General features: G+C 26.7%; 1 protein-coding gene across 7 annotated transcripts in view; it reads right to left on the minus strand.

Annotated features, from left to right (window-relative positions):
* Positions 1–1,531: 1,531 nt before the first annotated feature.
* LOC142325318 (uncharacterized) overlaps positions 1,532–14,181 on the minus strand; it is a 46,038-nt gene continuing 33,388 nt past the window's right edge. For all 7 annotated transcript variants that reach the window (XM_075366913.1, XM_075366910.1, XM_075366909.1 and 4 more), the window contains one exon: positions 1,532–1,837. In XM_075366913.1, the coding sequence (XP_075223028.1) occupies positions 1,662–1,837 (176 nt within the window). In that variant the 3' untranslated portion in view covers positions 1,532–1,661. The remainder of the gene's footprint in view (positions 1,838–14,181) is intronic.

A 14,181-nucleotide genomic window follows, 5' to 3' on the forward strand; every position in this document is an offset into this window, starting at 1 on the left:
GAAAATATTTGGACTTACAAGGGGGAAGGGACATCAGTTCGAATCCCACTTTATCTCTTTTTTTAAAATATATTGATTTATTAATAATTATTACCTCTGATTGTAAAAAAATGTGTATATGTTACTTAATAGGCGTACAAGGAAGTCATATGGTGCCCACATCAGATTTTTTATAAAATTGTTACGTGTTCTAAAAATTTCTTCTTAAATGATCTAGTGTTTTTTTTCTGTTCAAATTCAACTGCAGTTAATATATTTAATTCTATAAAAACCACGATATAAATTGTACAGTTGCCTCATTTTGTAGTGTTAATTTTATGGTATTTATTATACCTATAATCCAAGACATATTAATTTGTGTTTAAAGGATCTATATTTTTGTTATCATTTTTTCTTTGTTTATATTTCATATGATTTTTTTTACTTCAGTTTTATGTGTATATACTAAAATATGATTTATCAATATATCCTTTAAAATTAGTTATTTGCTAATTTAATGTGATCTATTTTTATATTAAATTAAATGTTATTTTTCTTGATGTTCACATATTATATCATTACCTAAACAGTGAAATTTCTATAAACAGGCCTCTATATACAGCTGAAAAAAGTTTTAGCTCGGATTTTTTTACAAAGCTGTTATCAAATAAAGTGTTTGACACATTTGTTATTACCAATTAGTGAACCAACTTTCTAATATTTAAACGTTAGGTCCACTTTTTACTATAGGTTTTAGAATATATTTCATCTATTTCATTATCCCTATCACATAACAATTAGCTGGCTGACTTTAATCTGATGGAGATGTTTGGCAAGTCATTAATTAGCCAGTGATAAATTTAAATACAACTATAACACACTTCCTTTGAAGGCTTGGAATATTTTATGGGATCACAAAAGGTCTTTCCACTGAACTCTCTATAAAAATTTGTAGCATTATTTCCAGAATATCAGCAGAATGAGTAAAACGCCTCCTTTGCATATTTCCAAAGTTCAACAAGGGTTGTCTGTTTTAACATGATAATTTAACATGGAATGTGAAATGTTTGACTACATTGAGAAGTTAAAAGGGTTTAAAAAAATAAAAGCGTAAGTGAAAAAATAAAACAGGTTCTTCTAAAAAAAATTAACTATAATACTAACAAAACTAAAGCAGAGAGATAAATACATACCCCATATGCAAATTCATACCTACCAAATACACACCACTGCATTATTTTATTAAATAGTACAGTTTATTACTGATTTATTCATTTATCATATCCTCATGTCTAGCACGCACAATGAGCACCCATAACCACGGATTTACTTATATGGGTATATAAAGCCCAAAAACAAACATTTCTCATGTTAAATAATACATATCGGGTAAAACTTTCATGACGTCAGCTTAAATTATAACTAAAATACCAGCTATGGTATTTGGTTTACAGTTCAGCAGTTGTTATGTTATAGAATAATTCTTCCATCAACTGCACAATTTTTTAACAAAAACTGGTAATATTTTATGAACAAGATTGTAACAAGATAATCAATATTTCATAAATATATTTTAATGATTATAATAATATAACATTTGTACACTTTATACACACTTTACAACATACGTATTAACATGAGACATAAATAAATATAATTTGCACATAAAAGTAAGTAATTAATTATCCTTTACTAATTAAGATTTCTATGTATGTTTTTCTCATAAAATTTAAATCTGGAAGTAAAGAAATAATATTTTCAGCTTCACTACTTAGAATATTTAAATTTTCAACAGTATTTGAAGAACGACAGTTTTCATTAAGTTTTTCAAAATCATTTGCAGTTTTATCACCAACAGCTGAAAAAAATTAAAAAAATTAAACAACTATTTACAACTTAATTAAAAATATTAAATTTTTGTTACTTATATTATGCTAAAAATATTTATTATTTTCATTTTTATTATTCATATTGGTGGTAGCATTACTACCACTATCAGCACCCATGTAATAGTAAATAATTACTAATCAGAGCTGTAACGACACTTAATTTAATCCTAGAACATAGCTGCTACAAACTACTAATAATTTTTAATTAACATAATTCATAGTATATGTCTTATAAATTCTAATGAAAATAAGAATTCAGACGTCTATGCTAACATCAATAAGAAAATCTCTAAATTCATGTTTAAAGGCAACAAACCACCAAGCTGACATTGAATTTCATATTTCACTCAATATTGTAATTACAGTGCTTCAATATAGTAATATTTTCAATATTAATAAATTGTAACATTATTATAATTTATTATGTGATATATAATAAAATTATTCGAGTTGAGGTGGAGAGTTATTTTTATTCGGGAGGAAATAAAAATTGGTTTTTTAATCAAGTGACTCGCTTTAAGAATTTTGACATAACTTTGTTATTTATGAACGGATTTGAATAAATAAGTGTCATTTTCTTTATCACAAAACACCTAACATTTTTTGTAAAACATAAAATTTAAATAAATTGGCGTTTGCGAAGATATTAACAATTAAAAATTTTACATGGCTGCCATTTTGAAATGGATTGAGAGATCAGGTTCATTATTTTTTATGAACAAGTAAACCTCTAGGTATCCTAGCAGTAAACTTCAGCTCGATATGATTAACCATTCCTGAGAAATAAATTTTTATGTTAAAAATACGAAATGGCAGATAGCTGGTAAAATAACCATTTCTGGAAATATGTTGATGTAAAGTTTTTCTTTATTTCGATGTAGGACCACCCCTTGAATTCTTGAAATGATTTTTTATAAACACCCCTTTCTATAAATATGTTGTTTCTAAAATAGAGTGTTGGCTATACTTTTTCAGATTCTAGTTGTAAAATTTAACAAAAAATATCCTTAGGAAAACTAGCAATTTCTCCTTCATTCTTCCCCATCCACCATTTTAATATTTTTATATAAAAATTTATATCTCAAGTTTAGATAGGGAAATCACATTAATATTTTTGTAAGCGTCTTTGTAATACAGTTTTAAAATTAGCAAAAAATCAGGACTTAAACACCTTTGCAAATTACAAAATGGTGGCCATTTTTAGTTGTCAATTATTTATATCTCCATAAACATAAGTTTTATTAAAATGTATGTTATTTGCTATAATATTAACTTATATTTTGACAAAATTACATTTAATTTTTTTAAATTGGTTAACAAATAGCTGAGTTATGGCAGAAAATTGATGTTGTAATTTTGTGCCTGTTTTCATGTCCTCCACTTTACATTCAATTTGATTAAATATTATTTTTATTTATAGTTAATTCTAATACTGTAAATTAGTATCAAATTAAGTAGTAATTTTCTCACAATAATAGACCTAATAATTAAAAAAAAATAAAACAACTATCTGTGATAATCTTATGTTAATTGTTGTAGAACATTAGTTATACTTTTTTTTAAAAATAAACAGTTAACAATTGTTAAAAGTTATAAGAGATATTCAAAGTGTCCACCATTAGAGATTACACAAGTCTGCAGTCTTTTTCTGAGAGATTGTCTTAACTGTTCAAAAATTCTGGGAGTATTCCTAATTTACTGAAATCCATTTTGGATCCTTTGTTGAAGATCCTCAATGTTGAATGTTGGAGTTGAATAAACAATATGTTTCAAATGGCGTCACAGATAGAAGTCAAGAGGGTTAAAGTCAGATTATCAGGCAGGCCAGGGAAGTTTCATGCAGGAAATCTGATACCAACTGACTGAAATGTGCTGGAGCTCCATCATGGTGAAACCGCATATTTCCTCTTAATTGTAGATTCCAAAAATATGGAAGATTTTCTGCAAATGACCAAGATAATTTTCTCCATTTAAATGATTTGGTAGAATGACAAAACCCAAGATAGCCATTAAAAATACCTGCCCATATGTTCTGGAAAAATCTTTGTTGAAGGCTACTTTGGAAGGTACCATGAGGATTCTCATCACTCCTGGTTGTAATGGTTTTGAACACCATTCCTGTTAAAAGAAGCTTCATTTTTACATTGTTAACATGATCAGCAATAATAGTCGCTCTGTAAAACTATTCAAAAATGTTAAATTTTATTCTGAGAAAATTATTACTTAATTTGATACTAATTTACAATATTAGAATTAACTATAAATAAAAACAATTAATATTTAAACAAATTGAATGTAAAGTGGAGGACATGAAAACAGACACAAAATTACATCAATTTTTTTTCCATAACTCGGCTATTTAACAGATTTTAAAAAAATGTCATTTTGTTCAAAATAAGAGGGTTAATATTTTAGAAAATAATATGCATTCTTATAAAAGTTATATTTATGGAGATATAACAGATAGAAAAATAAAAATGACTGCCATTTTGTAATTTGCAAAGGTATTTAAGTCCTGATTTTTTGCTAGTTTTGAAACTTATTACAAAGATACTTACAAAATATTAATGTGATTCCTCTATCCAAACTTGAGATATAAATTTTTATATAAAAATAACAAAATGGTGAACAGGGGGAGAACGAAGGAGAAATTGGCATTTTTCCTAAAGATATTTTTTGTTTAGTTTTACAAGTAGAATCCAAAAAAGTATAGCTGCCCATCATTTTAGAAACATGTTGTATATATACACACAAAAACATTAGATTTAATAACATTTAAATAACCATGCATTCTCTTAAAATAAATTATTGTTTGGAGGAAAAACACAATTAAACTGTTCTATATTTAAAAAAAAAAATACTGCTCAAACTGATTTTCTCAGAACATGTGCTCAATTCCACGGTAAAAATTACATTTAAAGATAACATGGAATCATAAAAAAATCATGCGTAAGACAAATACATACAAAATTTGTACATAATATTCTTAACCAGGACTGAAGTTCAGAATACTAAATAAAGATAAATTGAGCATAAGTAAATCAAACCAACATTGATGTTGAATCTGAAAACCCGATTTGATTCCATTGGAGACAAAGATGGCAAGTTTAACCAAATATTTAGAAATCTGACATATTTTAATGATTATCCTGAATAGGGTGGCTAGTAGCAGAACTCCAGCAAATCAATTCTCAGCAGTTTAAAGAGATAAATCATTTTCTTTTTAATTGTTCATTCATTCTTGCTTTTTTCAAACTATAAAAGCCCCACTTTTTACATTACCAACTAAATCTTCAGCCAACTATTAAAATGCATTATAAGTTCATATTTGTTAACTTAGCACAAGCATTCTTCCAGTTCATCAAAATAATTTTAAAAAGTCAGTTTTAACTTTGGAAATATTACTTATAATGGAAAGTTATTAAAAATATTCATAGTTTCATTTTTCTTTGAAGTACTATTTTCTATCAGAATAGTTTATATTAAGTAAATACAAATATTATAATCCTCAAATTCAACAAAATTCAAAAATAAATAAATAAAGAAAACCAGAATGATAAGTGGTTTTAAAATGGAAATAGACTACAAGGGCATTTTATTTGCTCTTAAGGCCTAAGATCCATACTAAATAATTTGACCCAGTCGTAATAGTATTACACTGCATAAGATTAAAAGTTTTAATATGATCAATAAAAAAAAAAAAATATTTGATGGCTACAAAATTATAATTTCTTAGAACTAAAAAATTTGATGATCTCTTATCTCTAAAAATCATGATGCTAACCAATCACTCATGATATTTATTTACACAATTATTTGTTCATTACACACTGATTTAAAGACCTACAGTTAAATCATATTACAATTTACTAGAAGAATATATCAAATATTATATTAAATACATATATTTATGATCAAATATAATATATATATTTGCTCTACATACTATTTAATATTTAATCATAAATATAAGATAAAACTAAAATTTTCATTATTAAATTATAATTACAGTTGCAACAGCTAGATCACCTGTTCACTAATTTAATTCTCTCTCTCTAAAAACATAAACACTTCAGTGTGTGTGTGTGTGTGTGTGCACACATGAATTTTATGTGTAATAATGAAATCTAAACAGTAACTTCTAAACTAGTTTAGTTAACAGTTAACTAGTTAGTTAACTGAAATCTAAACTAGTTTTTTATAGATCTAAGATTTAAAGTGAAAAAAAATTAATCGCTGAAAAACCACAGGCTTTACCATATCTTTAAAGTGATTTATACCTTGAACCACATCTAACATAAAATAACAGAGCATGTCACATCAAAACCGAGTAATGTTTAAAATAACTCATCAATACATATTTTTATCTATGACACATTTTAAAATAAAACTTGCACAAACTAAGCTTATATGAAATAATTATCACTGTTTTATATTTAGTTTCTTGGTAATTTTATACACGTTAAATATTGTTCTGACATGATCATAGTTCATCCTGATCAAAGAAGATCTGGATTATACAGAAGTTATCTTTATTTTCCAGATTTTATTTACTGTTAGAATATTGAATCTTTAAGCTCATTGGTTTCTTTATTAACTATTTAAAGCACAACTTGCTGTTTGTTTATATTAACCCTAAATAAATATGGCCCCGAGTACTACTATATGGAATGTTTATGGAAAAGTAAATGAATGACCAAAGTGGAAATAAGTTATTCACTTTCTGATAATACATTAAGAATTCAAAATCAACATGATATGGTGTGTTACAGCAATTTTATTTTTTTCAAGATAACAGATTTTACATGATAAGCCTGGCTCAATCTGGAATAAGTAAAATTTTGAACTCCAGAATCTGAGAGAGTCTGTTCGTACAACTCTACCAGTTGACACAACAATTATGAAAAACTTAATTTCTTAAACAAGAATTAAGGAATGTTATAAATTCACACACAAACTATCTTAAAATCAATAATTTTAAAAAACCAACAAATAAAGATTTAAAATAAACCACACAAAATATAAAAATACAATAAATTATTCAATATTGTATGAAACACATTTATACAAAAAGATATATCAATACAACAAATTAAAGTTCTTTCACACATGGAAAAATAACAATGTAATGACAAATTCATGCACTAATGTTCAGTCAACTCTCTACCAACCAACAAGCACTTTCTAAAAATAACAAATGATATTTCTGCTTAAAAATAAATTAACAAGAAAAAAATTGATGTGGTTTTTACAATGTAAAATTTATGTATAAAAGAAGAAAAAATAATAAACATATTTATGTAGAAATAAATAATAAATTTATCTGTGTAAAAAAAAACACCCAGTAAGCTGTATTTATTTAATTAGGTAATGCATAAATTTGTTAAGTATAAATTTTTTTAGTTAAGCAGTAATTAAACTAAAAACCAAACAGATGTTAGTGGTTAGTATCATCACTGACCAATCTGCTGTATCACGTTGCAGTGTCAGTTTCCAGCAAAGCACAGCAACATTTAAATACATTTCATTTTATTACTGTAATCACAGACATGCTACACACAAATTTAATGAAGTAAATGAGATGGATATAATTATAAATGAAGACATGCCAAAATGGATTTAAATGTCTATTTACACTTTGTTTTTTGAGCTCAAATAACAGCTTCAGACCAGCTGCCTTACTATAACTAGAACAGGGGCAAGGAAGTATAATAATAAACAAAATTCATGCAAAAAAAAGATACTAATGTATACTCCAGTTGGATAACAATTCAAGCAACATGATGACATCAGGCATGTAGATTGAATACTAAATCTTGTCAAGTATTTTGAAAGGAAATATTTTAGAAAGTACAACTACAACCAACAATATTAGCAACTTACTTGCATAAAATTGTAAATTTATAAAAAAAATCTAAGATACATAAACATAATTTGTACTCAAAAAAATATAATAATGTAAAGGTAAGCACATTTTAAATCATAAAAGTATTTTTACATGTAGTTCTGTACTCAATCATAGCATTTAAATTGAATGGTAATAAGAAAAGAATTTAGTATTTATTTTTAAATTTGAGAATAAAAACATACACTTATAACAGAAGAGTCTATTTGTAGATTCATCATTTTTCATGTAAATTTAACCAGTAGATATGGATGATTGAATTCATTAGTAGATTAAATGCAAATTTCTTGAAAACTAATAGCCATCTGAGTGAATAAAATTAAAAACAATTGAACTACTTACAACATATCATGCCAACAGAAATTAAAAATTACAATTTTATACTGCATTATTAATTGCACTACTAATAGTAAGTATTTAAAAATTTTCGTTAACTATAATTCAAATAAATACTTATTAATACAAATAAAAGAAATAATATTTTTTTATTACACTTAATTTTTTATACCAGAAATAATGTAATAAATTATGAACTACATGAATTCAACATCAGAAAACAAATTTTATACACAGTTCTGTTATTTTCACTACCCTTTTTTAACTATTAATTGAACATGCAAATACTTTATGATTATCTTTTGTAAAAAAGAAAGGAAAGCTCATTTAATGTAAAATTTACAAAAATAAATAAACATTTTTGAAGTAAAGAGTACTAAGGTTTGAGTCCTTATAAAGGCAGTTGCTCTTAAATATATTTGAATGCTAGACTGTGGATACCGGTATTCTTTGATGGTTGGGTTTCAATTTACCACATGTCTCAAGAGTGGTTGACCTGAGTCTGTTCCAGATTACATGTTTACCGGTACATTTACACTTACATTGCAGCTACATCAGGCAAGCCAGTAACAGTAACTGAATTTGCTTATATGCATACGCACGTATGTACATACACACACACACACACAGAGAGAGAGAGAGAGAGAGAGAGAGTTTGAGTGAGAGAGAGAGAGAGAGAGAGAGAGAGAGAGAGAGAGAGACCCAGCAGTAGCTGGAAAACTGGTTGGAGAAATACATAAATAAAGATGTTATCAGATAATCAGTTGATTTTTTTTAATGGTTTGAACATGATGACTGGCTTCTGAACACCATCATTTTATAAAATACATTCAGTGCAAATGACAATATTCTAAGGTGCAAGGCCAACATTTAACTTAAAGAAGGGTTATGAAATTATGAGTTTAAATGTATTCCATAATGGAACACAACAGGAGAACAAAATGTTGAACTAAGTGACAAATGCATTCATCTTGTAGTTTCAACCCCCTACTATTAACATTCCAAAACTCATTGATCCATAATCTCATTCTTTGTCAGCCGCCGTTGTTAAATAATCAAGTACACCTGCTATGTCACGATTTCTAAAACAGTATGCAGTGACTGACCTATTTTAATAAAACCTATTTTACATAAAACTTCTTGCTAAATTCATAGCAAAATTTCAAGTCTTTCAATTAAACAATGAAAACACCACTCACAATGAATAACATTTTTTGCAAGCAATAAAGTACCTAAGCAAAAAGAAAAAAGATCTCAGAGGCAAAAGTATCTAAGCTCTGACACTTTTTCTTAAGTGGTCAGAAAAATGACTGTGAAAAAGTGCATTAGTGAATAATGTGTAAAATATAAAAATAAATAAAAAAAGTGTTTAATAAACTTGCATACAGTTGCATAATTAAGGTAATAAAATTTTATTAAAAATTTATTTAAAAACCCTGAAGATCTTGCAGGAAAAATTATCTAAGCTATGACACTTTTCCTTAAGTGGTCAGTAAAAGGTCTGAAAAGTGCATTAGTGAATAAAGTGTAAAAAATAAAAAGTGTTTAACTAATTTGTATACATTTGTAGTCATCACAAATTAAAATAATTAAAATTTTTTTAAATTCATTTTTATTAATTTTATTTAATTTGTTCTACATTTTTAAAATGTTTTAAAATTTTTTTTATTAATAAAAATTTTTACAAAATAAGTAAAAGCTATCATTTAATGTGTAAATAAGAATTATTAAAAAAACATCACTGAAGATGGGCTTACGCCCGAAAACGTTTTGAACATAAAACAGTAAAGGCAAGAGGAGTGTTCTAATAAAAAAATATATATATTAGAAAGGTAAAGAGGAGGATTCCTTTATAAAGGTAAGAGAAGGACCATATATGCATTATACATCATTATCATATCATATCATTTCTGCTAAACAGAAATGTTTATATATACATTATTATGTAATTGTATATATTTCTGTTTAGCATTCAAACCTTAATCTAAAAATTAATCAAACAAAACTGAATATAAAAAAATATCATTTAAAAAATATTGTAAGTTTTGTCATCTAAACAAAAAAAAAAATTACATTTATATACTTTTAGCAAAAACAAATTACAGCATTACCAATCAATAAAAAAAAGGTTAAAAATTGGAGTTACCTTAAAAAAAGTTTCTAAGCAAAGCTTATTAAGTTAACAGGAAAGACCTTCCTCTTTCCTGTTTAGCCTCTGGGAATTACTTGAGAGGATGATTTGTATGAGTGTAAATGAAGTGTAGACTTGTACAGTCTCTAGTCGACCATTTCTGAGATGTGCGGTTAATTGAAACCCAACCACCAAAGAATACCAGTATCCACAATCTAGTATTCCAAATCAGCTGATTTGCTAAAACGTGCTGTCACCACTAGACCAACCCGGTGGTTAACAGGAAAGACCTAGTGGAGTTTAATTGTAACGAAAGTGATCTAGCGAGTTAGTTAGAGGATAGTATGATAATAATCCAGAAGTCTACAGAATGTCTGCTGCAGCTTTACTTAAAACCTACAGTTTGTTGGCTCAATAATTATGGTAAGTGTATTTTGTTTATGATGGTAATAAATAAAATTTTCTAATTGAAACCTTGAAAAATGTTTTTCAGAATAAAATAAACCATCTTTCCACAAACTACTAAATGTATTTGTTTTCAATAAAGTGATAAATTAAGTAATACTATTCTACTTTATTTTTCTCTATACTTTAATAACATATATCTATACATTTTGTCTAAAAGACTACATTCTCTGCAGATGGAAAATACACCACTAACTACATCAGCAAAAATATAAAACATCATTTTAAAAAATTAAATTTTTGATTGGAGTATTCATGTCTTATTAACTAACTAACTTTTATAAAATAATAATCAGTTTCTTATATTATATAATAATATAAATATTAAATAACAAAGAGTTAAATGAACACTTTGAGTTAAATTATAAACTGTGTAAAACAGGTAAGGTGAGCCTATTAAATAATGAGATTATGTTTCTACCTCTTACACACAACAGTGTAAACTGATTGGGGGCTCTATAAAGTCTTTGGATTTGTCTGAACCTGCATGATAACATAAACCCTGCATGAACATAAACAATCTCAGCCATTCTGTTGATTTTGAGTCCTCATTTAGTGCAGTTATCTTTTCTGTTGTGTGCTGGCAGTTTAAAAGAAGAGCAGCATATCAATTACAGATTTTTAGTAAAATTGAACAGAACATCAACAGAATATTTCCAAATGCTTACTGAGATTTATGGAGAAGATAGTTTCATATATGTGTATTTGAATGCCACAAAAGGATATTAGATTGTGAAAGATGACAAATATCCGGGACAACCTTTCAATTCAGGAATTGAAGAAAATTAGGCAGATTGTTTGAAAAGAAAAAACAAAAGCACCAGAAAGGAGAGCTTACATGCAACAAAAAAAGAGAAGTTTGCTAGTATCAAAAAAGTACCCAGGATTTAGAAGAATACTCTTAAAATATATGTATCTAAAGTGTAGCATTTATAGAAGTGAAAAATTAGAAATAGGGAAAGTAGAAAGGAAAATGAATAGAGGCATTTGAAATGGTTAAATAATTGGTTGAATAAAAGTGAACTTCAGTGTTATAAAATTCAAGAATTGTTTGCCCACATTAGACAGTCTAATAATAGCAGTCTCATGTAAATGGTGAAAAACTACTAATTAATACTGCTTGTTAACTGTACAACCTTGAGTAAAGATTCATACTGGAATATGCCATTAAAAAAAAAAAAAAAATAGTAATACCTTAACATTCAATCGAGCTTGGAATGCTTCTTTTAGTGTTGGTTGTTCAGGAAGCTTCCATTAGGATGAATTTACCTTAGTTTAAATATCATAACTGTACACAGTGTTTCATTATGTTTTGAAATTTGAGTAATTCTGAATTATCAGTGATATCAGATAACAATTGTTCTAAATTTTTTTAAGACGTTGCATTTTTTGAAAATTTAACAGTTTCAGAACAAATTTATCTTCTACTAATTTCATATCCAAAATGTCAATCAGAACCGTTTCACACAAATCATAAGAAATTCCCATCTATTCAGCAACTTCTCTAATAATGATCTGACGATTATTGACCACAATTACTTTTGTTTTGTTGATATTTTTATTGGTTATTGATGTATGTCCAATTTTTTTGTCAACTTCAAGGCCCTTGTCAAAATTGTTTATACAACTCATAAACCCTTGGTGTCAGCATAACATTCTGACATTTTTTTTACTGAAAGCCTTTTCTAATATCTTTGACAGTTCATTACAATTTTTCCATTTTTAATCCAAATCCTATGTTCCATCATTTTCAAACAAAATTAATCACAACTCGCAATAAGATATGTTCTTTTAAAATTATGTGGTTTCCAGATTTGAACTACGAGTTTAATTTGGCTGAAAATATTTATATACATTATAGACATTGCTGACACCACAAAGGAAAAAGACAAACTCGGTCAAAACACATGGTGCCCAGAATTACAAATTCTTATTTTTTTATTACACTTCGCACCATAAAACTCACGACTGTTTACCTACCGAACAGATCTGCTGCAACCTTATTACAATAATTTAATATGTTATATCATAATTACAATCACGCTGATTTGAAAAAGAGTCTACTCCATCTATTACGCAGTATATACACCTACTGCTAAATCACAGTTTACTTTCTGTTGATACTATGACTGGAAGCTCACATAAAAATGTACTAAGTATAATGGCCTAAGGCAAACCACATCAACAAGGGTTAACAAGGTAACAAACAAATAATTGAGTCCTGCCAGTTGAATTTATGAGAAGATAATTACACAACAACGGTGGCCTTTTTGAAAAGAGAAATTTATGCCTTCTAAGTTAATTTATCCATATTAGAATATTTAATATTGAAAATATAATACACTTATCCTAAGTAAAATAATGTAAATTGTATTTTGAAATAAAAATTCTAAGATGGTAATTAATATTAGTGAAATTTAAAAAATACTATACACATATACATAACATAAGCAAGAAAGGCAAGAAACCTACATTTTGATAAAAGTAAGAATTCAGATAAAAAAAGTAATGGAAAACAACAACTAAATAAATTACTGCAGAGTATGAATTAAAACTTACTAATATGCATGAACATGTAATTTTTTTACTAGAGTTTGATAAAAATATAATTCAGAGAAATTATATAAAGAGATTGCTGAGTAAGGCTCTCCATAATGGAAAAAAATTTGAATTAATTTTGTTAGTCCAAATTTTAAAACTAATTTCTAGAATTTAAGTGAAAAAATACACTAAATATAATAATAAATCATTACACCAAAATAATCGTTATTAAGCAATGATGATTACAAAAAAAAGAGATGAGAAATATTTTCAAATTGCCTATCGATGTAATTTTTCATTCAAAAAAATCTTACACTTAACTAATATGGGAAAAACTTACAACAGGATTAAAGAGGAACTTCCTCTATAAAATAACAAGAAAATAACCATTGAATAGTTCCATTTAGTGAAATGTAAATTTAGTTTCAGTCCACTTAGGCTTAATAAAAGGTTAAATCAAACAGCTTCCAGTTTTCATTTATGTCAGTTTTTAAAGGTTTATGAACAACAGTTTAAAACAGAACATGTTTTAAAATAAATTAATAAAGTTTAATTCCATTGCTGCAAACTATAATCTGACCACAGAACTCTTTAATCACTAATATAACAATCGGCAGTAATTCTGTTAAATACATTCAGCAATTTATACACATAAAAATAAATTATTAAGAAGCTTAGTCAATCATTTTTAAAAGTACTGCAAAGTACATCCACATACACAAGCAGAGAACAGTAAAAAATAAAGCATGAAGTTTAGTTAAACTACATCGAAAATTATTCTTATTATTATATACACATGACAAATATGATATATTTCTTTCATTAATAAATCACATTTTTTTTAAAGAGCAAATTGTTGAAAAAATTACAGCACACAACTACCAATACAGTTTACAGTTATTATTACTAATAACTATTACTATAAATATTATTGA

This window comes from Lycorma delicatula, chromosome 5 (assembly GCF_047948215.1).
Source record: "Lycorma delicatula isolate Av1 chromosome 5, ASM4794821v1, whole genome shotgun sequence".
NCBI classification, from domain to species: Eukaryota; Metazoa; Arthropoda; class Insecta; order Hemiptera; family Fulgoridae; genus Lycorma; species Lycorma delicatula.